Source organism: Puma concolor, chromosome B1 (assembly GCF_028749965.1).
Source record: "Puma concolor isolate L17-30 chromosome B1, mPumCon1.1.hap2, whole genome shotgun sequence".
Lineage (NCBI taxonomy): Eukaryota > Metazoa > Chordata > Mammalia > Carnivora > Felidae > Puma > Puma concolor.
The window spans coordinates 44,762,990-44,790,404 of NC_141670.1; the positions used below are offsets into that span (position 1 = coordinate 44,762,990).

The window sequence follows — 27,415 nt, forward strand, 5'->3', positions numbered from 1 at the left end:
AAGTGACTGAGAGTCCTGGAGCCGGAGGTGTTCGAATGGCTGACTTTGAAGTGGAGCAGAGGGACCTCCTAACAGTGAACTAGAATGGTCAGGGGGAAGTGGTGTGGCAGGAGAAGGCCTGTAAAGGCACCTGGGCCACCTGCCTGCTGCAGCGTCACGGCTGGGCCAGAGGCTGACCGACAGCTGGGCACTGTCAGCCCCTCACCCGCATCCCACCTCATCTCTGCACAGTGCATACACCGAGACCTGGCCGCCAGGAACGTCCTGGTGACAGAGGACAACGTGATGAAGATCGCAGACTTCGGGCTCGCTCGGGACATCCACCACATCGACTACTATAAAAAGACAACCAATGTAAGTGCTGAGGACGGAACTGGGCGCTGGTCCTCGGCCCAGGCCTCTGCCCTGTTAGGCTTCCTCCTACTTACATCTCCTGGCTGTGACCCAGCGCAGGCAGCCCTGCTTGAGAAGCAGTGTGCTGGGATGAGCCGAGCGTGTGCCCCGTCCTGTGTGTGCCCCTGCTGGTCCCCACGCTGCCCTGTCTTGGGCCACCCCCAACCTCCCTTGTGCTGCTTGCAGGGCCGTCTGCCTGTGAAGTGGATGGCGCCCGAGGCCTTGTTTGACCGGATCTACACCCACCAGAGTGACGTGTGAGTTTGAAAGAAGAGATTGCCGGGGATATTTGGTATAGAGCATACCCCTCTGGATGGGGGGTGGGGGGGGGGCCCTCTTTCCATCTCAGAACGAAGGAAACATTGTATGTGCGCACCTACTCTGTTCACTCAGTAGAGGTTGAAAGGCCAGTCTGTTCTCCAGCACTGCCCTTGGCGTCCCCCTGAAGAGTTTGTGCTCCGGGAGGGTGGGTTCAGGATGACGTGCTGGTGGAGAGATGGAGAGGGTTCTAGGCTGCCCGAGTTCTGTGCCCGTAAGACCCAGTGGCTCTGTGCTCACCCACAGCTGGTCTTTTGGGGTGCTCCTGTGGGAAATCTTCACTCTGGGAGGCTCCCCGTATCCTGGCGTGCCTGTGGAGGAGCTTTTCAAGCTGCTGAAGGAGGGTCATCGAATGGACAAGCCCAGTAACTGCACCAATGAGCTGTAAGCATGGGAAGACACTTGAGGTCCTGAGCCAGGCCCTGGGGATGAAGGGGAGAAGAAAGGGGCTTAGGTGGATCAAGTAGCCCTTCCTGGTCGTTCCTCCCATGGCCCCTCGCTGTGAGCTCTTTAATCTGTCTGCATATGTCCTTCCTCCCCTGACTCAACAATCCTGTCCCAGATACATGATGATGCGGGATTGCTGGCATGCAGTACCCTCTCAGAGACCTACCTTCAAGCAGCTGGTGGAAGACCTGGACCGCATTGTGGCCTTGACCTCCAACCAGGTGAGGCAGTCCTATCCTAGACCTTCAGCCACCATCAACTAGGTGCATCTCTGTGAATGAACACTACCACAGGGAGGAGAGTGCCGGATCTTTTGTGTCTCCTTTCACAGGAGTATCTGGACCTGTCAATGCCCCTGGACCAATACTCTCCCAGCTTTCCCGACACCCGAAGCTCTACCTGCTCCTCAGGGGAGGATTCCGTCTTCTCTCATGAGCCGTTGCCTGAGGAGCCCTGTCTGCCCCGACACCCAGCCCAGCTTGCCAATGGCGGACTCAAACGGCGCTGACTAGCACCCCAGTTCCCATCCCCGAACTCCATCGTCAGCTGTAACCCTCACCCACCCCTCCCTGCGGGACTCACTGCCTTCCCCTCTGCCCCTTTCCTGCTGGCAGGAGCTGGCTGCCTACCTGAGGCCTTCACCCCATGGAGTTCACCTCTCTTCCTCCTCCTCACAACCTGCTTGTGAGAGAGAGGAGCAGAGAGGCAGGTACTTGCTCATGGCCACTTCGTTCCCTCCCAGATGTTGGACCAAGACCCTCCCCACCACCTGGCACTGCCTGGAGGGCTGGGGAGTGGGAGATGAGCAGGCGTGCAGGCGAGAGCTGACTGAGCTTTCCCATGTTGGTTTTGTCTGCTTCGAATAACCCGTAAGCCTGAGTTCCGGTGGCGGGGGCCTCATCCTCATGGCCACCGCGGTGGTGAGGGGAGGTCCGTGCTCCGGGCCTCGGCTGAAGGCAGCCTCTGCTCCAGATAGATGGTGCCAGTGGCTTATTAATTCCGATACTAATTCGCTTTGCTGACCAAATACCTGGTACCAGAGGAGGGGGAGGCAAAGGCTGGGAGCAGTGTCGTGGCCCTGGGGCCCAGCCCCAAACTGGGGGCTTTGTACATAGCTATGAAGAAAACACAAAGTGTATAAATCTGAGTATATATTTACATGTCTTTTTAAAAGGGTCGTTACCAGAGATTTACCCATTGGGTAAGATGCTCCTGGTGGCTGGGAGGCATCAGTTGCTATATATTAAAAACAAAGAAAAAAGAAAAAAAAGGAAAATGTTTTTAAAAAGGTCATATATTTTTTGCTACTTTTGCTGTTTTATTTTTTTAAATTATGTTCTAAACCTATTTTCAGTTTAGGTCCCTCAATAAAAATTGCTGCTGCTTCATTTTTATATGGGCTGTGTGACGAGGGAAAGAATGTCAGCTGAAAAGGAGTGAGCCTAATGGGGCCCTGGGGCTGTGTCTGTGCAGAGGGCGCCACAGGTTCCCTGCAGTTCCCTCCTAAATCTCTTCCCCTCGGGTCCTGCACCGAGACCTCCGCCACAAACCTCCTATCCCTCCGATGCTTTTGGAAAGGCATCGATGTGTGTGTAATGGGCAGGAACCTCCCATCAGTGCACCAGAGGTGCTGGGCCCGGAGCCAAGGCCCCACCGCCCTCAACCACAGATCGTTTCCTCAGAGGAAACTGATGGGGTTGGTGGGGTTGGGGGGTCAGAGGGGGAGCTGGGGGCCTCCCTGGGAAATAGCCAAGAGGTAGAGCTAAGTGATTAAGAGGAGAGCTAAGGATTACTCCACCAAGGGCCTGCAGAAACTCAAACCCAGATATACATCTGCCCCTTTATGTGGGTGTGGTTTTGTCTGTGCTTCTATGTGGGGGAAAGCTTGTCACCTAAGATCAGCTTTACATTCGGGTCCCTTGCTTCATGTTTCCTGGCTTACTGTGTTCATGGCGGTCCCCCACATCGTGCTTCCTGTGTCTGTGACCGACTTCATGTGTTGGAACTACCACAGATCTTGGCTTCCTATAGTTCTTCCTGTACAAACTCCACCCCATCCCCCAGGAAAGGGAAAAAATTCTCTGAATGTGTGGATTTTGGCTGCTTGGAAATTTACTCTCTCTGCCACCTGCTGGTTATTGCTGCGTTCCACGCGTGGATCCCTGCTCCTCGGAACGTTAGCACTCAACCTGCTACCACTCGGCCTCTATACCCAAAGCTTACTCTTTGCTGGATTATTGCTAAATACAAAAAGAAGGTTCGATTCACTTTCATTTCTGCAGGGCAAATGGGATTGCTGCTTTAAGTCTCCTTTCTAAGCTAGCTATGTTTTGGCAGCTGCGGTGTTGGCCACTATTGTGTAAAGTTCTCTCTTATCCTTGTGTCTCTCTGTAAATATGCGTCTGTCAACATGTTACAGTTTGTGTTTATGCTTAAAGGCGTAATTTGGTGCAAAGAGCCAGGAAATGAATTTCTGATCTTAAAACCATTTGCTTTGAGACCTTAGAGTGGTGTCTTTCCTTGTAAAGTACAGATAATTTCTGCCTTGGCCCTCCCTCGAAGCAATGTTATGTGAGTGGATGGAGGACCTGTGAAGAGCTTCAGATGCCTTTGGGAAAGGTACCAGAGAAAGAGAAGGCACTGTTATGATAACCGTGATGTCCTTGCTGTTACTACTCAAAATCACCCACAGATTTCCCCAGAGACTGAGCTAGCTGTCAAATAAAAGATAGTAAAATTGACCGGAGAGAAAATGAAGTGGCCATTTTACTTAGATAACCAGATTGGGTCTCCTGAGGAAAGGAATCCAGTTTATCTAATGAAGACGTCGTGCTGTCAAGGCACTGAATCTCTGGTTTCCTGAGGGTTAAAAGATTAGGGCCTGGGACCACCACAGCATTCATCAATACTGCCTTTCCACCTTTTCTAATTGCCACAGACTGAGGGTCATCAGTCCCTCGGTACCACTAATGTACGATATCGATCTCAAGTAAGAAAGATGGAACCTCAGGAAGCAAGAAATCTGTCTCAAGGACCGTGAAGCCGCTGTGACTATCGGCTGCCACTGGGAGGAGCCAGCAGGCCAAACTCTCAGTCGACATTCACATTCGGCAGCCAACCTGCTTTGAAGTTGCCTTAGTCTGACCTCACCTACGGTGAACTGGTGGTGACTGGGAAATCTTTAGCCTCGGTTTTAGCATTACAGAGCATTTATTTGATGTCACCAACATGACTGGTATTGTAACGACTCAAGTCCTGGCACGAGTGCAGGTCCTAAAAGTCAAGTACCACCAGCACCTCTCTCCCTGTTGTAGCAAAATCCTCTATGTGGGAGACACAGGCCGAAGCCGACCTCACCACCGAGGTTTGGTTTTAAAAATTGCCTGAAATCGTCCCCAGTGAGATGATGAGCACCGGCGCAGCTGAGGCAGCTGCCTCTGCAGGGAAGAATGGAGAGCAGGAAAGCGGGCTTTGTAGCAAGCAGCCCAGCATAGCCTTCCATTCCCTCAGTCGATGAGAGACGGAAGGTGAGCAAGAACCCAGCTGTTCTGGAAGATTCGGTCTGGGGCAAGTTCTCATTAGATTGGCACCTAACATATTCAGGGCCATGTATACCGCTCTGCCTCCCAGATGCTTGGATTGGAGCACAAGTGACACATTTAATGAACATGCTGCCAACTACAGATTTGCCCCTTGTTGCTCAAGGAGGGCTGGGGTCCGGTGGTGTGTTGGAGCTGATCGTGCACACCTTTGACTCTTCTTCAGTGACCGCCTGTTGGCAGTTTGAAATCGAGTGCTACAAATCAGGGCACCCCCTCACACCCAGCCAGAGCTGGTTGTTAATCGTTTGCCAGAACACCAGCTCGGTTTCAGCACGGGGATAGATGTAACAATCACATAGAGCCTGACAGCCAAGAGTGCTGTGTGATGATGAGCCCAAAGAAACATCCTTGACTTCTCTGAGCCACTATCCTAAGAACGGGAAGAGGGCTGTATCAGGTGTCTCAGATGCCTAGATGTAGAAAAAAGATGGGTGAGGGCCAGCTGGGGCCAGAACTGCCCAGGGGCCCCTTGACCTAACCAATCCCACTCTGCTTACAGGGAAAGCCAGAAAGAACCGGAGAACAGCCAACAGTATTTATGAATCATTCAGCTTAAACAGGATTGAACAAGTTGACTAGCTAGGCCCTTTCCCACCTTTAACACTTGAATGTGAGCTAATTAAAACAAACGCCCGTCATTTTAAAAATGGGAAAGTTTATTGTGAATCACCTTACTGGGCCAACAGCAAAATCCATGGAACCTGTATAGTAGGGATTCATCATTTAGCAGGCTGTGGTGGGGCTTTTCCTCTGGGGGAGAGGAGGCTTAAAAAGCATTGTAAGGTACAGATCTTTGCTGTGAAGTGCTGATGACAGTCCTCACTTAAGTGATCCCAGAGAGAGAGATTTGAGTTTTACTTGGTTTAACTGACTTCCACTTAACCGCTTTCAATTTCACAGCAAGCAAAGAAAACTAATTTCATCACCCCCGGGCCAAAGTATCTTTTCTTTCTAAGCATTCCCCAAGGGAAGAAAGCTGTTGGGTCAGCTGCATGGCAATCTATTATGTTAAGGTTGTTTTTTTTTTTTTTTTCTCAGTATTAATAATCGTGAACACACCAAACATAAATATCTGAACATAATACTTGTTACTGGGTAGCACAGGGATTATATCAAACTTTAACAACCCCTATGACCAACAAATAGTCTTGTTTGTAGAAGACAGACTAGAAAAACATACACCCAGCACAGACAAATGGTTAAGTCTTAAACCCTTAATTAGGTTTCCTGGCAAAATGGTGGCTAATGAAAGCCACATGTGCTGGAATAGTGGCAGCCTCCCAGATTCCTGGAGCCTCTGCAGGCCCCAGAGGGGGACGTCTCAGAACAGCCAAGCAGCAGCCAAGCCTTTTGGACTGCCAGTCTGCTTAACTCCCCATTTTCTTCTCCGAAGAGCTTTTTCTTCTTTATATCCAGAAAGACTTTACCGGCGAGTACATCCATCCCATTTCATAAGGTGCTCTGTTTCCAGGGCACTATTCATACTGATGGATCACTGGAAAAGTGAGGTGGTCTTACAATGGTTTTGGAGTTTCCAAGTTCTCACTCAAGCTATCTAAGGTGCCAAGCTGATTCCATTATGTGAAAACTTTCCTTCCGTAGAGGACACGCACACAAATACGAAGCTGTTCAAAAATAACATGGGGAGGGGGCTTTACACAAAGTTTAGTGGGATGACATAATGGTACAGAGGAAGTTGGCTTTGCAATTATATTTCTAAACGGTCTGAACTTGGTCTCACTGCTGACATCATCTGGATGGTTACAAGGCCCCAAGGACGAAATGGCTGATCTCTTCTCAAACCAGACACAGATCGTCTTAGCTGGGCGGCCCGTTATGGATGCCACTGCGGAGGGCAGGGAGCTGGAGAGAGTGAGCTTCGTCCTCAGTAGTCCTTATGCTCCTTTTGAACTAGCCTTGCTGTTCTGGGTTGTCTTTTGGGATTTGACCTGGAGTGTCTAGGTGTAAAACATAAGGACTTTAGGCACTGGTCACAGTCAGATGTGTGAGCTCTTCAGGAGTCCCTCTTGTATTTTCTTAATCAAATAATGACAGACCATAAAGTCAGATCCAAGGTTATAATTTACCTTGATAATAAAAATTTAAAAATTTTAAAGGGGGAGCCCTGCAAGCAAGGCCCCTGGATGTTCACCCCCAGATGTCTGCATGTTCGCTGGCTCTCTTCTTTGGTGGTCAGGAGCCAGTGGAGACAGTCACCGTCCAACTTTCCCATGAACCCCCCCCCCCCCCACTTACTTGTGTCATGCTTCTGCTCTTGCCCCAAATTCTTTCACCCAAATGGGAGAAATGGATAGTAAGTAATTTCTTATTTACATGCATTTCTCCTAAGATTTAAATTGCTTTCCTGCTAGTATTTCCTGACATCTGAAGCCTGTGTGAGATACACAACATATGGGAACTATTTCCATCTGGCACAAAAGAAAATAAGAATCTGCCTATATTGTAATTAGCTTCTAGACTTAACATGTTTAGTCCTGATCCACGATTGCATTGGTTGATAAGGTGTTTTGTTTTGTTTTGTTTCGCTTTTCGATAACCGAGTTTTAAAAATGTTAGTGGTTATAAAATGACTAAAGTTCAGCCTACAACTTCCTGTTTGGAGGACAGGAAGAACTGTGCAGTGTTTTGCAATAGTTACAATTCTAGATTCTCCCTGCCCTTAAAAATAGCCAGAGAGAAAAGGCTTTCTTTTTTCAGACACTTACAGCTTCTTTAGCAGAAGGGATGAGTCCTTTCGGTAATGAAACAGGTGAAGATGGCAGTATGGACGATGAGGTAACTGGGGGCAGTTGTATACATTCCTCATCCTTAAACATCAGAACTGAGAGTTAGGTTACGGGTTTAAAACAAAATGTGTACTAGATCTATAGTCACACTGCCATGACTGCCAGGAACTTGTAACAATGACATATTTTGGCACAGGATTCAAGAGGCTACATTTGGAACCTAATTGCATATAGCCAAATGTTGACCTTTCTTACAAATAGATCTGTTAGTACAATAAATATTCCTTATTTAAAGAACACCACTGTATTCAAATACAGTTTCATTGAGGGATTTAAAAATATATGTTAACTTGTTCTCATTTTTAAACTTGTTCTCATTTTAATCAAATGAAAAGTAACTGTCCAACCTTAGTTCCCTTCAGTGGAGGTGCTACATCCAGCAGGTTCTCTTTAGATTCAGGAGAAGTAGCTGGTTCCACAGGAATATCCATCTTTGGAGACTAGGAAGAGAGATATTTTATATAAACATAAGCTTTCTGTTATTCCTGAAACTCAGAAGCACTTATAGTAATAAATGCTTTCTAGCACAACTTGCTTTCCACTAAATCCCTGGCTTCTTCCAACTATACCCTTTGTGAGAACATATGAAATATGTCCCTGAAATAGCAACTTAGTATTATTATCTTTGAATTATGAGCACCCTATATACAAAAGTTGCACCCTAAGGAGATCCTAGTATTAAAAATCCTCAGTCATTGAGACACCTGGCTGGCTCAGTTGGTGGAGTGTGTGACTGACTCTTGGTCTGAGCGTTGTGAGTTTGAATCCCACGTTGGGTGTAGAAATTACTTAAAAAGTAAAATCTGAAAAAAAAAAATCCCCATTTATGAACAAGCTCCTGATTTGTCAATTCTGATCCTGTTCTCACTCAACAACAATCATTCATCAGCTTTTTTTTTTTTTTTTTAATGTTTGTTTATTTTTGAGAGAGAGTGGGTAGGGGAGGGACAGAGAGAGAGGGAGACAGAGAATCAATCCCAAGCAGGCTCCGCCCTGAGCCAAACAGGGGGCTTGAACCCACAAATCTTGAGAGTAACCTGAACCGAAACTAAGGGTAGGACGCTCATCTGACAGAGCTACTCAGGCGCCCCTCATCAGCTTCTAATGGCATTGATATAACTTAGTCAAAATTGACATCTTTATCATCTTGGTGTCTAATAGTAAGTGATAAATTTGTCTGAATTATTAAAATGGTAGGTGCTGCTTAAGAGAAGCTCCTGCAACATGAGGAAAATGTAAGGGATGGTATTTTAGAATAGCTGGCTAACTTACTTTCAAGAATTATATTAATTAGATTTGAAAAGTAAATATGTCACTGCTCTTTGGAAATAAGTAATTTCTTTGTGCACTTTGGAGGGAAAAAAGCTACATATATCCTAAATTATAGTATACTTAACTTGATGTCTCTAAAGTCTTTACAGAACCTAGCATGCTACTTATTCTCATTTTGTATATATGGAAAATAGACGTTTAAAGACGTGGATTTAAAAAAAAAAAACTAATAAAATGCCTAGGAGCTTGTCATTTTGTCCTTGATTTCTAGGTTTTTCTCAAACATTCTAGAAAGCAGCATCTGGATAAAGGGCTTATGCCCCTCTAGAATAATTCTGGAAATACAAATTTAGCTCTGAGATATTACACTATTCCAAGATTTCCTTGCTCCTGAGAACAGTCTAAGAATGACAAATTTGTTCTGTCTTAATGACCAAAGATAGAGTAAGAATCAGGTAGGCTGCCTTTTAGAACATGGTCTGGGTTCCAAAATTGTTCCTACTCTCCCCAGGGTCCTTCCCAGACAAAGCCCAAATCTGATTAGTCTCTGGAAATATGGAAAGGAAAAGCAAGGTGGTGTTCCCTGAAGTACATTTTTCATGCTGGAATTCATCTAATATCCCTTGGCTTGTCCGAGGAATCACTAGCTTAACTAAATTAAAAATGATTGGTCCCCAATCCAGAGTACTTCACTAAACCACATGTGCAGCGTCTTCTGTAATGGTCTCTCCTTTCTTACCCACGTAGGTTCTGACTTAGACGTGAAGCCACAAAGTAGAGAAGTGAGAGTCCCTTTCTGTTTTTTAAAGAAAGAGATCGCGAGTGGGAGAGAGGGGCAGAGGGAGAGAAGCTTAAGCAGGCTCCACACTCAGTGCAGAGCCTGATGTAGGGCTCAATCCCACAACCACGGGATCATGACCTGAGCCAAAATCAAGAGTCGACGCTCAACCAACTGAGCCACCCAAGTGCCCCAAGAGGTCCTTTCTGATCAGAGCAAGATGCTCTAGTGATTGGGCCCATCCTGGGTTTTTCAGTAAAATACCAGGAGGGGAAAAAAAAACTGCTGAATTAAAGGCAACAAAAAATGATTAAGGAAACGAGTTGAAGGAAAACAAATAGTTTACATTCTAGATTGGCCATTCACTGCTTAAAAATTAATAGGAATCTGGACAAATAGACACGAAAGAACAGGGACTATTTAGTTTCAAAACAGAAAGTGGTGAAAACAGTCTGCTGCTGAAGACAAGATAGCTAAAGAGAAAGAATAAATGGGATTCCTAAATCAAGCTGGGATTAAAAAAAAAAAAAAGTAATAGCTCTAGAGCTGGAGCTAGTTTTAATGATTTTAATTTTTTAAAGAATTCTAAAATGATTTTAAAGCCAGTTGGACCAAATTCCAAAAGATATTCCAAAAGAAAGGTCTACCCTAACTGCAAGAGGAAATAAGACATTTACGGAGAGGCCCCAGTAACAGAAATCCCGAAACTCCATAAACCCAGGTACTCACCTCCCCACTTAGTGGTATCTCAACTGGCTTTGGCTTCACATCTATCAGGTAGAAGGTTCGGGACAGGAGCAACAGAGAAGGAGGGACATTCTCCTTCAGGTGGAGGTCCTGCCACTGGAGAACGGGAGGAGGATAAAACACGATCGAATCGCAGAATGTTAGAACTGGACATGACCCACAGTCATCTACTGCTTCCCTGGTTTTACAGCTTCCCCAGCCACACCCTGGTAAACAACGGCACAAGGATAATGCTCGTCTCCGGGCTTCTGAGCCAGTAGTTGTGCTGTGCGACCCCCTCACACCAGTGGGATCAGAGTGAGAGAGGGGGTGTTCCATTAAACTTTCAACCCAATTGTGGATCAAAGCAGCTCAGTATCTTTTCTTAGCCACAAAGCAGATAATGTGAAAGAAAAAATAAGACTCATGCATAACCAAGGAAATAAACTTTAAAATGAAAATGAGACGTAATTTTCAAGAACCAGATTGGTCAAGCTTAAATATTATTAGAGCGATCATACATGACCAGAGACAAAATTCAAAAAGTAAAATGTAATCAGTAACAATAAGCCTGCCTTCTACTCCTACCCTTTGCTACCTTGTTTCCCGCCCTAGAAACAACCAGTGTTACCAGTTGTCCTGTGAATATACAAACATAATTTATAGGTGTTTCATCTTTACATAAAGTATGATATATATACACTGTTCTGCCCTTTGCTTTTTTTTCCACTAAAATATCTTGGAGATTGATTCATATCAGTAGTTAATAGAGCTGCCTCTTTCTTTTTAAACATCTACTAAGTGTTCTATTGTTGCATGGAAATGCCACAATTTGATTATTTTCCTATTAATAAACTTTAGGCTGTTTCCAATCTTTTGCTATTATAAATGGTGCTGCAATGGATAATCTTATTGATACATCATACTGCACAAGTGAAATTTCTAGGTCAAAGTAAATGCATTTTTAAATTTTGAAAGATTATGTGGAGGTTTTTCTCAGCAATGCATGAGCACCCCTCTCCCCAACCCTCAACAACACAGTGTGTCATCAGACTGATCTTTGCCCACGTGAAGGGGATATCTCGTAGTTGTAATTTATCTTATTATGAAGCTAAGATGTTTCATCTGATTATCATTTTTAGATTTTCCTTTCTATAAAGTGTCTGCCTGTATCCTAACACAGGAATTTTTACTTTTATTTTTTTAATTTTTTTTAATGTTTGTTTATTTTTGAGAGAGAGACAGAGTGTGAGCAAGGGAGAGGCAGAGAGAGAGGGAGACACAGAATCCAAAACAGGCTCCGGGCTCTGAACTGTCAGCACAGAGCCCAACGTGGGGTCGAACCCATGAACCATGAGATCATGAGCCGAGCCAGAGTCGGACGCTTAACCAACTGAGCCACCCAGGCGCCCTGTGACACAGGAATTTTTATTTTTTTATTTTTTATTTTTTTCAACGTTTTTTATTTATTTTTGGGACAGAGAGAGACAGAGCATGAACGGGGGAGGGGCAGAGAGAGAGGGAGACACAGAATCGGAAACAGGCTCCAGGCTCCGAGCCATCCGCCCAGAGCCTGACGCGGGGCTTGAACTCACGGACCGCGAGATCGTGAGCTGGCTGAAGTCGGACGCTTAACCGACTGCGCCACCCAGGCGCCCCAAGGAATTTTTAAATAATACATAGTGCTGGATGTCATATTGTTGGATTAGTATCCTCACTTCTTGTGGTAAAAATGATACACCCTCTCAAGAAAGCTATTTGACAGTATGAACTCACCCAATACTCTATGTTCAAGAAATAAATGATTTTAAGAAACTTTCTCTACAGTATGTTCACCTTCCAGCCAGAGCAGGTCCGACATGTAAGAGGAAAGAGCTACCTGACCTGGTTTCGAAGCCACAACAGCGACTCCCATTCCAAAACACTCCGTGTACACTTGATAGCACTTCTTACAGTTATGAGAATTTTAACAGGAGCTGCTCCTTTGTTCGAAAACATTGATGCTCTTAGTTAAAATATGTTGTCTGAGGGAAACTATGAAACATCTGCTGCCAAAGTCAAGGCTTTACATTGGCTTGAGGCATTAACTGGAAAAGTGGTCCCAGGTGAGCCACCGGGCAAGGTTTAGAACTCCGGGTGGATTCACACATGACAGGCCTTGGATTAGAGATTTTGCCCAAACCCGTTAAATAGCTGAAGTATGCAAAACTCTAAGGTGGCCCCAAGATTCCCCGTCCCCAGTGCACCCACACCTCCTTCCAGTTATTCAAGCATGAATGTAGGTGCTGCCAGGAGGAGTTTGCAGATATAATTAGGGTCCCAAGTCAGTAGGCCTTAAAGTAGGAAGTTATCTAACTAGGTCTCGCCTAATCACGTGAGATCTCTAAATGTGGAGCTAGAGGTCAAAAAGGGGAAGTCTGAGATGAGAAGCTTACAGGGGTCTGGCTAGTGAGAAGCTTTGCACTTCTGACAGACAGAACTTGTAAGCTAACAAACAGGTGCTGTTTTCAGCAACTAAGTTTGTGGTAGTTTCTTAGCAGCAACAGAAAACTAACAGAGTACCCTGTCTCCATCAAAAAAGTAAATCTAGCTTCTGGGGTGCCTGGGGGGCTCAGTCAGTTAAGCATCTGACTTCAACTCAGGCCATGATCTCATGGTTCATGAGTTCGAGCCCCACATCAGGCTCTCCGCACTGAGTGTGGAGACTGCTTGGGATTCTCTCTCTCCCTCTCTCTCTTTGCTCCTTCCCCACTTGCACTGTCTCTCAAAATAAATAAATAAACTTAAAAACAAAATAAATCTAGCTGCTTCAGTGTCCCACTGCTCAATTACATGAGGCAAACTAAGGTAAGATGGCTCGCCTGAGAAGTCGACATTGCAAAGTGAGGTCTGCAAATCGCAGGGAAGAGAGTTCTAGTGAAAGTGGCCCGGGAGAGCCGCTACTTGCCTCTGTGAGCTGCTGTTTCAGTTGCTCCTCAGTGAGACCCAGGGATCTCATTCCTCGGGCCCTGCAGGCAGCCTGCAGTTCTGACACGCTCAAAGCACTCACCCCTTCTTTGGCAATTATCTGAAAGAAACGTAAGCAGTGGTACTGGATCTTTCCATCCCAATCATACCAAACGCCTAAATTCCAACAGATCAGGGGAAACACTACATCTCTCACACCTTGTCCTCTGCACTGACTAAAGGCGCAGCAGTTGGAAATGAAGGGAATCCTGCCAACAGGTATTAATAGTATCAGAGTCCCATAACTCCTCCCCAACACTCTCATCCAAGTAATTCTTTCCCTTCTTGGTTTGCATTTTGGCTGGTTGTGACATCTCTTCCCCTTTGTGGCAGCTTTAGGCTTCATCAGAAAATATTCCACTTGAAAAGTTTTCAGTGTGGGGTGCCTGGGTGGCGCAGTCGGTTAAGCGTCCGACTTCAGCCAGGTCACGATCTCGCGGTCCGTGAGTTCGAGCCCCGCGTCGGGCTCTGGGCTGATGGCTCCGAGCCTGGAGCCTGTTTCTGATTCTGTGTCTCCCTCTCTCTCTGCCCCTCGCCCGTTCATGCTCTGTCTCTCTCTGTCCCAAAAATAAATAAACGTTGAAAAAAAAAATTTTTTTTTAAAAAGAAAAAAAAAAAGTTTTCAGTGTTACCATTTGCTGCGTGTCCCAGTATCACTCTCCCCCCAACCCCGCCCCCATTGGGGCACAGCCCTACCTCTGGTCCACAAAACTCTCTCAATATCTAACAGTTTCTGCTTGTTGTGCCCCAAAACTACGGTACTTCTGGGACCGGTATTGTTTATTCCAAAGTTCTGGAAGCAACAGCTGAAATCTAAATGAGGCCAAAGGGATGGTGCTTTCTCAGTTCTGGGAATCTTGCTCCCTCAGGCAGAATGCTTTCCTTAAAGCAGCTGATTCTGACTCAAAAAACATTCTTTCCATTTTTTAAGGAGCCTAATTAGTAGTTACAGTGCCTTTTCCTCCATAAGATGTCCAGGCTCTGCTTCCCCTCTCTGCATTATGACTTGTCACCCCTTCTTATCAGGCCAACTCACCGGGCAGAATATTTACTCTGGCATCAGCTCTGAGGAAGGTGAGCTGAGGTGTGGGGGTAGAGCACTGGCCTTAGCAATGGAAGACTCTCAGGAATCTCCTGGGCTGCTGCTCCTTCCCAGCAGGTCCTAACTACTTTAGATTACTAAATTACTAACTGCTTGTGAGGGCCTTCTCCAGAAAGTGCGTCAGAGTAAGACAAACAACTCCTAAAATGAGTAATCACAGTTCACGTTGCCATGGTAATGATTGTTTAAACCATTCAATGGTTTGCCAGAACCAGTCCCAGAGAAGATCTAAGAGAAGATATTGCACTTTATCACAAAGCCACCCTAAGGGATCTCCCATGCCTTGCTGATTCCCTATGGCTATAGTTAAGCTCTTACTTCATCATCTGCTTTGATAGACTTCAGTTTCATCAGAAGTTGAAAGCGAAGCAAATTGTTGGTTCCAAAAGGCTGCAGTTCTAGTAGTTTGCAGAGGGCGACCAGCTGAGGTCGGTCTAGGTGTTCCAGGGTTAGCTGATCCTCAAACAGTTTGGAAAAGCGAACTATCTCCTTTGTACTGGGCTTGTGGCCTGTCTGAACCTAGGCAATGAGACAAAGAGGTTCATTAAAATGTATTTTTTTTAACGTTTTATTTATTTTTGAAACAGGGAGAGACAGAGCATGAACAGGGGAGGGTCAGAGAGAGGGAGACACAGAATCTGAAACAGGCTCCAGGCTCTGAGCTGTCAGCACAGAGCCCAACGCGGGGCTCGAACTCATGGACTGCGAGATCATGACCTGAGCCGAAGTTGGCCGCTCAACCGACTGAGCCACCCAGGTGCCCCTAAAATGTATTTCTTACTTAATTTAACCTTCCCTGTAGACTATTTGAAAGACACATCAAGGCATTCACAGACTCTATCTTATGTCTGGAAATCGGCCCTGTGATACAAAAAGGAGAAATCTGTCCAAGTCAGTCTAAGTCAACTGAAAAATCAGGAGTAGTTCACAAGTCTGACTCTAGATCTACGGTTCTTTCCATGAAGTTATCAACGTCTTCAACACATGACTGCTTTAAAATGGGTTTTTCTGCAAATCTCTAAATGTTTGCAGTATTGTATCTGTATAACTAAGGTATCTGCAAAGTCAGAGACCATGAACAATTTGGAAGCTCCATGATGATATGAAGTTTTCATATAACTGCCAGCCTGGAAGTTGTTGTCTGGTATTACAAAAGAGACTGACACCTGTTTGACGTAGGATGAGAACTGTGTAGAGGCGTCTCCCAACTTGGCCCTGTTCCTCCTTGCCATTTCTGTAATTGTTTCTTGAAGAAATTTTGCTAGTTCCAACTTTGCAGCCATTTTCTTTTTCTGTTTTTCTTCCTTAATAATAGAAGAGGAGGAAGTTAATCATTCATGATTGCAACTTCATAAAGATGATAAAAAAAATAACCACCACCTTGTTATCGTTCATCCCTACTTCATGTGTTAATATTATTTTCAGACCTAATTAAATGGGTTTTGTGAGAAGCAGAATAAAAACTAGCCTCTGTTTGCAACTTGACTCCTTAATCTTACCTTTTATTTGTTACTAACACAATGATCATAAATATTTGACAGATCCAAATTGTCCCCTCAATGGCAGCCTTTGTCATTATTTAGAATGAGATCTTATCTCTTAGCCTGGTACAACCAAACCATCTAGTTGGACCAACCTCCGGTCTCAGTGGTCCCAGATTTTGCATGAGCCAGAAAGTAACTGGGAAAGAAACTGGGAAAGTAACTCTATGCTACTGTAGCACGTAGTTTCATACAAAACAGATACAATTAATTATAATACACTGACGTAAGTGTTACAACAGATGTGAACAAAGCACTACACAAAAAAGAATTACATGTACATTCCTTTGTTGTTTTTTTTTTTTAAGTAAGCTCTACTCCCAGGGTGGGCCTTGAACTCCAAGATCCTATGATCTACTGACTGAGCCAGCCCCTAAATGTACACTCTTAAGACTCGATGTTGATCAGTATTTCTAAATCCTCATTCACTATCAGAAATGCAGTGTGGTAGCATTTTCAGAATAACCATAGTCAGGACTCAGGGGGATGGAGAGAAAGAGAAATCTTTGTCTATTTTTTAAGTTGTCCAAGAGATTCTAATGATCAGCCAATCATAACAGTCACTGATTTTTAGAAAGATTTGAAGAGACGCAACCAAAAAAAAAAAAAAAAAAGAAAGAAAAGAAAAATCACACAATGGCAATGGCAATACCATCATGAGATCCATCCATCCATCTATTCATTTATTTACTGAGCATCTACCCTGTGCTAGGTGCTGGGGATAAAACAAGCAAAAACAGAGAAGAATTCCTGCCCTCATGGAACTTCTAGTCCAATGGGAAAGACAAACATTAGTGACTAATGATAATCCAAAATTTCCATAAATTAATGTAAAAGTGTAACAAATAAGTATGATGAGAGTGAATGGGTGCTCTAATCTGATGTAAATAGTGTCCTGCCTCCCATAACCTGCTTCCCTCCACCATCACCTACTCTGTCTGTCTGTCTCATCCATCTCCATGAAAAGAAAGAAAGAAAAAGTTACTTTCTAAAACTCTGGCCATGATGTGTGTATATGTATGTTTGGGGAACGAGAAGTGTTGAGGAAAGAGGAATGTTTAGATAAATCACTTCCTCTCTGCCCCCATCTTCCTGCACGCACAAATACATTCCTTGGAATCTCAAGATATTAATTCTAGGTCCTGATTACTCTAAACGTAAGTAAACTAAACCACTACCAGTCAGTTAAATATTGAAGCTTGATTCTACCCCCTAACACCTATCTCAAATGTATCTTCAAGTTTTTATTCCTAATACCACTTTCATAATTTAATCCTCTCACTCCTGTGCTACTGTAACGGTATTCCAGATGATTTCCCTCCCTTGGCTCTGCCCTCGTCAATCCTTCCAGCTAGCGAAACTATTTTTCTAAGGTACAGATCTAATCATGTTACTCACCCTCTGCGTAAATTTACCTTCCATCATTCACCATGGTCAAAGGCAAACTCTAAATTCCTTAGGGTGGTAGACGCTTTCCAACCTGACCCAACACATCACTTTTGTCTCATCTTCCACCATGGATCTCCTTGTATTCCCTACTCAAACCACAAAGAAGCACTCAGTGTCTCAGATTCTGTCATACTCTTTTATACAATTAAGCCATTGTAAGTGCTCCTCTTTCTATCCAGAAAGCCTTTCAAATGCTGCAGCAAAATTCTACCACTTTTCTAGTCTCAGTCGCCTAGCTATCTCTTCTATGAGACATTTCCCAATCCCATTTAAAAGTTGTCCTTTTCAGGAGTGTCTGGGTGGCTCGTTGGTTAGATGTCCTACTCTTGATTTGGGCTCAGGTCATAATCCCACGGTTTGTGGGATTGAGCCCCACATTGGGCTCCGTGCTGACAACATGAAGCTTGCTTGGGATTCTCTCTTTCCCTCTCTCTCTGCATGCCCCACCACCCTTCCCCCCACTGCATACACACTCTCTCTCTCAAAAGAAATAAACATTTAAAAACAAATACATAAAAGTTGTCCTTTTTGTCCTCTTGTAATGTGTTCATGCCTTTGTACCTCTGTGTAGTAAGAGTGGCACAGCATGGAAAGAATGAAGGGGACACCCCAGTGACCATCCAGTGAGGATCCCTCTTCTCCAGGACGAGTCTTAAGCACTAAAGTGTCTGTCTGGCTAAACCTACTATTCAACTAGTCCCTGCAATAGCAGTTGATTTTTGTTTTCTTTTTTTTTTAATAGTTAAAAAGTTACGATTCAATGGGATCACATTGTCAACAAATGATGCTAGAAAAACTTGGTATCCACACGCCAAAAAAAAAAAAAAAAATGTCTTAACACTGATGTTCCACCTCTCACCAAAATTAACTCAAAACAGATTATAGACTTACATTTAAAACTCAAAATTATAAAACATCCGGAAGAAAACACAGGAGGGGCACCTGGCTGGCTCAGTCAGTAGAGCAATGCGACTCTTGATCGCAGGGTCGTGAGTCAAGCCCCATGCTGGGTGTGAAGCCTACTTAAAATAAAATGTAAAAAATTAAAAAAAAAAAAAAAAATATGAGAAAACCTAGGTGACCTAGAGTTTGGCAATGAGTTTTTAGATACAACACCAAAAGCATGAGCCAAGAAAAAAATCTATCGATAAGTTGTACTCTATTAAAATGAAAAACTTTAGCTCTGTGAAAGCCAGTTAAGAGAATGGACAAGCTATAGGCTGGGAGAATATATTTGCAAAACACATATCTGATAGAGGACTTGTATCCAAATATACTAAGAACTCCTAAAACTCAACAATAAGAAAATGAACAACTCCATTAAAAAGTTGGCAAAAGACAGATACCTCCCCAAAGAAGATATACAGGTAGCAAATAAGCATATGAAAATAAGCATGTGTTCAATATTATACCTCATCAGAGAATTGCAAACTAAAATAACAATGAGATATCACTTTACACCTATTAGAATAGCTAATATTCACAGCAGTGACAACACAATGCTGATGAAGACAAAGAGCTATGGGAACTCTCGTTGCTGGTGAAAATAAAAAAACGGTATCACTACCTGGGGAGACAGTTATTTTTTTTTCCAAAACGAAACAGTCTTACCATACGATCCAGCAATTGCTTTTCAATGTACTTAGGAACCCAAATGAGTTGAAACCTTATGCTCGTACAAAAACCTGCACACAGACATTTATTTATGGCAGCCTTATTTATAATTGCCAAAAACTGGAAACAACCACGATATGTTTCAACAGGTGAATTCAACAACCTGTGGTACATTCACACAGTGAAATATTATACACTGATAGAAATGAGCCATGAAAGGAGTGCACACTGTATGATTCCAACTATCTGATATTCTGGAAAAGGCAAAACTATAGAGACAGTGAAAAGATCAGTGGTGCAATTTTCAAAACCCAAGAACTGTACATTACAAAGAGTAAAGCCTAATGTAAAGTATGAAATTTAACTAATAATAATATCTAGATATTGGTTCTTCAGTTATAACAAACAGACCACACAAATGCAAGATGTTAATATAGGAGAAATGGGAGGTGGTACCTGGGGACCCTTCACATTTTCTGCTCAATTTTTCTATAAATGTGAAAACTGCTCTAAAGAATAAAGTCTATTAATTTTTTTTAATTTAAAAAAATCCTACATACCTTTTTGGATTCACTTTCAAAAGTTGATGGCAACATCTCTGGGAAGAATTTCAGAAATGCTGGTAATAAGAATTCCATGAAGGGTACAATGAGGAACACCATAAATGGAACCAGGCGGAAGAAATCAGCACAAGTTCTCAAGAGCTAAAGAATTAAATGCATATGCGGTATTAATTATTTTAGGGCATGTCCAAAAAAAAAAAAAAAAAAAGAAAGAAACCAAAAAAGCCTGCCTTGGTTCTTAAAGTGTTAAAAACCCTCAACAGATTTTCTCTGTTTATAAAATGGAAAGGTAGAGTTTTCCTCTTTACCACAGCTCTGAAGTAATATCTATGGGACACCTTCAAGGAAATCTATGACAACCAAAACATGTTATTGGCATCTCTTAGCTTTCATCTAAGTTAGAGGCCTGTACTTTAATAATACAGTATCTGTTAAAAACTGATTTTTGAAATGCATATACAGAATATATCAACAGTAGTTTCTACTTCGGGTGCACAGATCAAACCTGAAGTTTCTCCACTCTGTGGGGAGATCAGAAAATACAATTATAATCGTCTTATAGGCAAATAAGAATCTTGCCTAAAGTTGGAGGGTCAGTCAGTTTCAGACAAATAAACTCAATCAGAAACTCTGGTTCTCACCATCAGTTACTACTCCTACTTTGGGATTTTTAGGATGAACTTTACGTCGAGTTTAAAACTTGGTTCCCCAACACTTCACTTTAATTTTACATTTTCTTTCTCAAGTATGACGCTTGCCTACCCTTCGTCTCTCTCGTCTGGTCAGCACCTGTCCATGCAATAGCCTCCAAACCATCCGGGCAGCAACTTTGGTGTCAATCCAAAGTAAATAAAATCCATTGTAATAATATTTAAGTTCACCCATAATTTTTTGTCTATAAGATCGCCTTTCTTCTTTAATCTTCATGCCAGTTCCTTTCGTGGGCTCAGGGTTTGTCACCTGTGGCTTTTTTGGGGTTTGCTCCGGCTGAGGTTTACCAGGGACGTCTTGTAGCCAGCAAGTTGATGTGTGTAGCTTTTGTATTATTCTAGTTCGTAAGTGCAGTACTTTACTGCCTGACTGATTAGGACAGGAATGCTTCTTGCTTCCATAGTCCTTCACATATGTTTTCTTTAAATGGGAATCTGGCAAGTGAAGAAGTGCAAATGATGGGGAGTAAGAAGAGCTGGTGAGATGGACAAAATGGCTAGGGAATCTGGAATAAAAAGCAACATCCTCTGAGTTGAGCACATACTAGGACAAACTCAAAAATTAAAGAAATAGACATTTTCTCTGGTTAAAATAAAACAACAGTTTTTAAGGTTGTATTTTAAAAGCACATGATAGTCATTAACGAATGAAATATAACTTTTTGCCCCAGTTGAAGAACAAGGTACTTTATGGTTGAATGATATACTCTAGAAGAAATACTAATAAGTTAATTCCTAAAAATAACTGGTATATTACAAGTTAGAAACCCCACAACTATTAATTTAAAAATTAATAATGGCAGGGGCGCCTGGGTGGCTCAGTCGGTTAAGCCTCCAACTTCAGCTCAGGTCATGATCTCATGGGTTTGTGAGTTCAAGCCCCGCGTTGGGCTCTGTGCTGAAAGCTCAGAGCCTGGAGACTGCTTCAGATTCTGTGTCTCCCTCTCTCTCTCTGACCCTCCCCTGCTCGTACTCTATCTCTCTCTCAAAAATAAACATTAAAAATAATAATAATAGGGGCGCCTGGGTGGCGCAGTCGGTTAAGCGTCCGACTTCAGCCAGGTCACGATCTCGCGGTCCGTGAGTTCGAGCCCCGCGTTGGGCTCTGGGCTGATGGCTCAGAGCCTGCAGCCTGTTTCCGATTCTGTGTCTCCCTCTCTCTCTGCCCCTCCCCCGTTCATGCTCTGTCTCTCTCTGTCCCAAAAATAAATAAACGTTGAAAAAAAAAAATTAAAAAAAAAAAATAATAATAATAAATAAATAAATAAAATACAAATCTAATAGCAAATATTTTTCCATCACGGTGTGTGTTTGAAAGTGTTGCCTTTATCTACTCTCATGAAACAGGTGGAATGTTTGTGTCTTCGGTTACTCTGCTGACAATAAGAATATTGTTTGAGGGGTGCCTGGGTGGCTCAGTCAGTTAAGCATCTGACTCTTGATTTAGGCTCAGGTCATCTCAAGGTTTGTGAGTTTGAGCCCTGCATCAGGCTCTGTGCTGACATAGTGGAGCCTGTTGGGGATTCTTTTTCTCCCTCTCTCTCTGCCCCTCTCCTGCCCGCTCACTTGCTTTCTCTCAAAAAAAAAAAAAAAAAAAAAAAAAAAAAAAGTAAGATTGCTTGAACAAAACTCTTCATGGCCTCCGTGGGTATTAACCAATCACATAATATCGCTTTGTCTGTGTACTGCCCATGGACTCCCTCAAATGAGAGACATTTACAGCTGAAATGCCCTTCACCTAAGATTCTTCAAGAATGTTAGGTAAGAATTAGAATTGGGCTCCCCATCCATAGATTTCTATATCGTAGTTTTACAATAGCTCATAATCTTCAGTTAAATTAGCACATTAGATTGTTTGAAAATAAAAATTCGACCCATCTAGGCAAAGAAAGTTCCTGGCAAGGACAGTTCTTCTGGCAAAGAGATGGCTTTTCCATTCTTGTGGACTGTTTTTGAAGCATGCCAAGATAAAACACATTTTGAAGGGCCAAAAGGCAAAATGTGCAATGTATCAGGCACAAAGTAAGTTCTCAGTGAATATACTTTGGAATAGTAAGTGATAACAGACCCTACTATGGCAGTTATGAGGCCTAGGACTGGTTTGTTTGCCAGCCACTGTACTCATTTTTATATCTAAGGGCGGCATGTAACATTTATTGATTATGGAGGTGTCACTCTAAAACCATGATGTCTTCTGTCTTACCTGTGCCATACATCTACAGAATTACTCAGGCTGAGTTCTAAGGCATATAGAAAATTCAGGGTAGGTTTAAATACCATAAAATATGAGCTTCCTAAAAACCAGGATAGTTAAAGGCAACAAAACTTTACTTTTTTAAAAGGTTTTATTTTTAAGTAACCTCTACACCCACGTGGGGCTTGAACTCACAACCCTGAGATCAAGAGTCCAACACTCTTCCCACTGAGCCAGCTGGGTGCCCCCAGCAAAGCTTTAATTTGTTGTGTAACCAGCCATTCCTTTCACATATATCTTTTTCATCTAGAAGAAAATTCATATGAATTTGGCAGGGGAAGGGGGGATTCCACAGCTTACCTTGTTCGGGCAATAGCTAAGATTGTATTATAACTGTAGAAAGCCATGTTTATATTTGTCTCAACTAGTCAACATAGGAACCTAGACAGAAGGAGTAAGTACACGATTTAGTATTTTAAAAACACATCAATTATAAAGATATCAGGATTTAAGTGTTTACTATTGCAAGGGTAGAAAATTTGCACATTCCATTCAAGGCATAAAATCTCTCTCAAGTTCATGAATGTTTTCTCAGCCCTGGATCTGGAAATGGTACTTTGAGATCCCAACAAACAGAAATAAGTTCTAGTATAACGGTGCTCATGATGGCGATATGGTCTTCCAAGACTTCTATTTGTGGTCAGTAACACCTAGTAACCCACTAGAATGATTGCCAGGTTATTAAAGAAGCTAAGCAATACACACTTATTTGTAGTCTAAGAATACAGGTAGAATGAAGTAAATATCCTGAATTTGTTTCACTTAGCTTTTCCCCCATACTTGGCCAAGCTGCCCCAAACTTTAAAGACTGAAAGTACTCACTAAACACTCATGTAGCAGTGAAGAGATAACATGGTACCTACTAATAATTCAAGTGGAGGTAAATCGGTTTCCTGTGTTGGTGGTTCTCCAGAGTCCAAACTGAGCTTTGCACCTTTAAATAAGCTTTATCAAAACCCTTTTCCATCCTGGGGCGCTTTTCAGCCAAGGGCAGCAAGGTGCTTTAGTAATATCCCTTAGCGTCAACTCTGCCTTCCTGCAGCTGGAAAAGGCCTAGACCAGGGTGTTCTCCTGGACGGAAACCTCAACCACAGAGCTGACATTTTGAACAGGAGTTCAAATAATCCTTCGGAACATCTAAAAACATCTAAACCCAGGCTAAGGGCGGGTGGTCTCCTGCTGGAGGGATGCCACACCCGATCCGGCGGTTAGCCGGCTCTCTGGCCCCCGGGCGCTGCCGCCCGGAGCTGTGGGCAACCACTTCCTAGGCGGGGACTGCCGGGAGCCCCGCCTGCGCCATCGCGCCGCCCACGCCCACACGCCGAGGGCCCCGGGCTCCCCGGGTTACCTTTGCTTCAGGCCCTTGACGACACAGGGGCGAAACGCGCTCTCGGCTTTTGTGCACGTAGTGTGTTGGAGGATTGTGTTTGTGGTAGCGGGGTCTCGGGGAGGGGGGGGGGGGTGGTTCTTTGTGTTTGGGTGCGGGGATGATGCGGGTACGGGGGCGACAACCTTGTAGGCGATCCAGGTTTATGGAAGGAAGCCGAGGAGAAGCCGGGCGCGGGGTACGGAAGAGAAAAGAGGAAGCGAAGCACCGAGGGAGGGGGAATGGAGGTTGAGCTCCAAAGTTGGGGGGCGGGCAGGGGCACGAGGTCAAGGGCTGAGGAGAGTGCTGAGGGGAACTGGAAGCTGTCGGGAAAACTGGACGCTGATGGGAAGAGCAGGATGCGGCGGGACCGGGCTCCGGAGGGGAAAAAAAGCAGGCGAAGTCCTCCGAATAACAGCTGGAGGACTTGGCCCGCCCACCCCTACCTCCTTGGGCAGGCTCCCCGGAACGGCTGCCTCAGTCCTCCAGTCCCTTCCCAGTCTCCCCTCCCCCAGCTCCCCATCTAGAAGGGCCCCGGGCCAAGTCTCTATGGCTCCACCTCTTTCCTCACCCGTTACGTCGCTCTGAGTGACGACACCACCCACCAATAAGCGCTCGGGTTACGGGGAGGGAGGGCGTCCTTCGCTGTGGCAGCCCTGGAGGCAGCGAAGGTCCAGCTGCCACCAGCTAAACGACCTTTCTATTGGGCTCAGTTTAAGAAGAGGCTGTACTGCGGGAGGGGGCAAGACTGACGTTTTTTCGCCCGTCCACACTCTATGAGCTGTGGGCTAACCCTCATTGAAGGCTAAAGAACCTCTTACCCTACCGATGGCGTAATATGCCCGATAGTCGCCATGGTAACCATCTTAAAGTCACGAATTACATCACTTTGATGTACTCCCCCACCCCCACCCCTCCGAATCAGCAACTGCCGGGGTTGGGGTGGCGCCGAGAGCTAGGCGGAGAGGGAGTGGCAGAAAGGGCGGGAATGGTTAGGAAAACATCCCTTTCCTTTCTCCGAGGCCTAAGAGTGGAATGCTGTGAAATCTTCATATGGAAATATGAATTCCACTAAAGTAATTTGCTTTATAAATCCGTTCTTAACAGATATTGTTTATGATAATAGTTTTTGTAGAAATGTCAAATAGCATTTAAGATGTATATTATAGTAGCCGTACAGTGACGTAGGCACTACAGGTTTGGGGCACTTCAGTTCCTAGGTTGGGTAACTGAGCCATCTTGAAAAAGTGAAAGATGCAGAAATATTCTCGCTCTCTTGTTATTTCTACTCATCCATTTCCTCTGGCTCTAGAAGAAAAACAGCATTTTTAGTGGCTCTGCTTGGACTAACACCAGACAACAAGGAATCGCTTTCACACGGATAATACTTCTCTTAACATGTGAGCTGACCACAGACCCTAGTCATCTGAGCTGCACATTTGTAAGAATGAAAGATGGCGGGTATTGAATTTCAGTTATTATTATTATTTTTTTAATGTAGACTGCATTTAATCCACAAAGCATTTTTCAGCTAATAACCAGTTAGATCAACCATATTAAATAAGCAAAACTTTTCAGTTTGGCCACGAGAGGGCCCTTTGTGCATGTCTGATGCCCGAGTTTGCACGTAAAGGTTTCACTTCACGTTCTGTGTTTACTAGAATTAACAAAATCTACAAAGCTTTGGTCTCTTCACCTTTCCTTTCCTGAAAATTCCCGATGGCAAATGTTGAGCTCTAAAAGGCTAGGTAGTTATAATTTTCAAATTAATTCCATAAATTAATCACTGCACTATCATAAACATGTACTTTTCTGGAACAGATCATAAAGATGCAAAAATATTCCTTTCAGTTCCCTGGGAGACATTTTATACCGGGAAATATTCTTATTCATGCATTGTATTCACTTACAACCAGGCACAGTGAAAATCATTAAGTATTCATAAACCAGATGAACGATTCCAAGCTCAGTATTGGAAAGATGAGCTAGATTTTCTACCACAGCCATATGTCAGCAATCCTATTCTAAAAAGGGAAGGGTTAAGAACCTTCCTATTGAAATCTGTTTGTTCAAAGCAATGTTTGCCTTCTGCTCTCAGGCCTGGCAATTTTTTGACTTTCATGATTAAGTGATTTATCATGTTAGGAGTTTTTGGATATAATCTTTGGAAGAGAAACAAAAAATTTTTTTCTCCTTAACTGTGGCCCTGCGAATTGTGTTTGATTGCTGTCGTCAAATGAACTGTTTGCTCATTTTGTATGGAGAAGAGAAAGCATGATCTGAACCTCAGAAGATGTTAGATGCTAAAAATGTAAATTATTAATTTTAACGGCCGTTTCTCTAAATATGACTCAAGATCCAATATTATTAACAATATATTTTCTAATGTTTTTTTTTTTGTTTTTTTTTTTTTCAACGTTTATTTATTTTTGGGACAGAGAGAGACAGAGCATGAACGGGGGAGGGGCAGAGAGAGAGGAAGACACAGAATCGGAAACAGGTTCCAGGCTCTGAGCCATCAGCCCAGAGCCTGACGGGGGCTCGAACTCACGGACCGCGAGATCGTGAGCTGGCTGAAGTCGGATGCTTAACCGACTGCGCCACCCAGGCGCCCCTATATTTTCTAATGTTTTGCAGGAAGAGATTATACGACTACTTGACATAACTAATTTCATTTATTTATTTTTTATTTATTTTTAATGTTTATTTATTTTTGAGAAGAAAGACAGAGCACGAGTAGGGGAGGGGCAGAGAGAGGAGACACAGAATCTGAAGCAGGCTCCAGGCTCTGAGCTGTCAGCACATAGCCTGATGCGGGGCTTGAACTCACAAGGTGTGAGATCATGCATGATCTGAGCCGAAGTCGGACACTCAACCGACTGAGCCATTCAGGTGCCCCAGCATAACTTTAATTTTAAAACTCTTGTCACTTAGAAGCAGATTAAAATAAAATCCCTGGGGACAATTTATCAGATTCTCCTCAAGGGGAAAATCCAGGTGTCAGGTCAAAGCAACAGTTTGTCAACAAAGCAAGGAGTTTACAGGAAGGTGGAAAGGAAGGATGATGGTGGAAAGGATCATAGAAAAAAAAAGGTTTAACCTTTCAGGTGTCCTCCTTTAAGATGTCTGTGTTCTAAAAAGACATTTAAAGTAAACAAAAATAGATTCGGATTGATTCCTTTAACTTTTGGTACTGCACAAACCATAGAAATAGGTTTAGAAATAGTTAATGGTTGACAGTAATGAGACACTTAATTATCAATATCATCTGCAGTATTATTAACAGGGTTATGTTTTTAAAACCCTGAAACATAATTAGTAATCATTAAAATAACTGATCTGTAGGAGTCTTTTAATTTCTTGTTTAAATGGTATTTAAGATAAAAATATCAGGAATTTCTTGTGGCCGTGCCAAACAGATCCAGAACTATAATGTCGGTGCAGAGTGTAACATCTAGTAGTGATAC

The 27,415-nt window shown here is 43.5% G+C and overlaps 2 protein-coding genes across 15 annotated transcripts in view; one reads left to right on the forward strand and one right to left on the reverse strand.

Moving 5' to 3' along the window:
• Positions 1-3,656, forward strand: part of FGFR1 (fibroblast growth factor receptor 1) — a 52,588-nt gene extending 48,932 nt beyond the window's left edge. For all 8 annotated transcript variants that reach the window (XM_086703678.1, XM_086703679.1, XM_086703675.1 and 5 more), the window contains 5 exons: positions 232-354; positions 580-650; positions 958-1,095; positions 1,274-1,379; positions 1,490-3,656. In XM_086703678.1, coding sequence (XP_086559804.1) covers positions 232-354; positions 580-650; positions 958-1,095; positions 1,274-1,379; positions 1,490-1,666 — 615 coding nt within the window. In that variant the 3' untranslated portion in view covers positions 1,667-3,656. The remainder of the gene's footprint in view (positions 1-231; positions 355-579; positions 651-957; positions 1,096-1,273; positions 1,380-1,489) is intronic.
• A 1,739-nt stretch (positions 3,657-5,395) lies between these two features.
• LETM2 (leucine zipper and EF-hand containing transmembrane protein 2) lies at positions 5,396-24,472 on the reverse strand. 7 transcript variants are annotated; one of them, XM_086703684.1, is made up of 11 exons: positions 24,395-24,472; positions 22,883-22,963; positions 20,381-20,834; positions 19,616-19,759; positions 15,618-15,755; positions 14,770-14,970; positions 13,291-13,410; positions 10,347-10,460; positions 7,915-8,007; positions 7,487-7,588; positions 5,396-6,718 (listed from the first exon to the last, which is right to left on the reverse strand). In XM_086703684.1, the coding sequence occupies exons 2-11, from the start codon at positions 22,927-22,929 to the stop codon at positions 6,656-6,658; spliced, it is 1,476 nt and encodes a 491-aa protein (XP_086559810.1). In that variant the 5' UTR covers positions 22,930-22,963; positions 24,395-24,472; the 3' UTR covers positions 5,396-6,655. The 7 variants fall into 7 exon arrangements, with proteins under 7 accessions (XP_086559810.1, XP_086559809.1, XP_086559811.1 ...); XM_086703683.1 differs by lacking the exon at positions 24,395-24,472 and adding an exon at positions 23,931-24,388; XM_086703685.1 differs by lacking the exon at positions 24,395-24,472 and adding an exon at positions 23,405-23,892.
• Positions 24,473-27,415: the final 2,943 nt, after the last annotated feature.

Excerpts from the sequence above, each read along its gene's own strand:
- LETM2 (XM_086703684.1), bottom strand. The coding sequence starts at position 22,929 with ATGGCTTTCTACAGTTATAATACAATCTTAGCTATTGCCCGAACAAG. Across the intron at positions 19,760-20,380 it reads CCAGACGAGAGAGACGAAGG|CTCTTGAGAACTTGTGCTGA; the intron begins GTAGGCAAGCGT and ends TTAATTCTTTAG. Across the intron at positions 8,008-10,346 it reads AGATACCACTAAGTGGGGAG|TCTCCAAAGATGGATATTCC; the intron begins GTGAGTACCTGG and ends CTCTCTTCCTAG.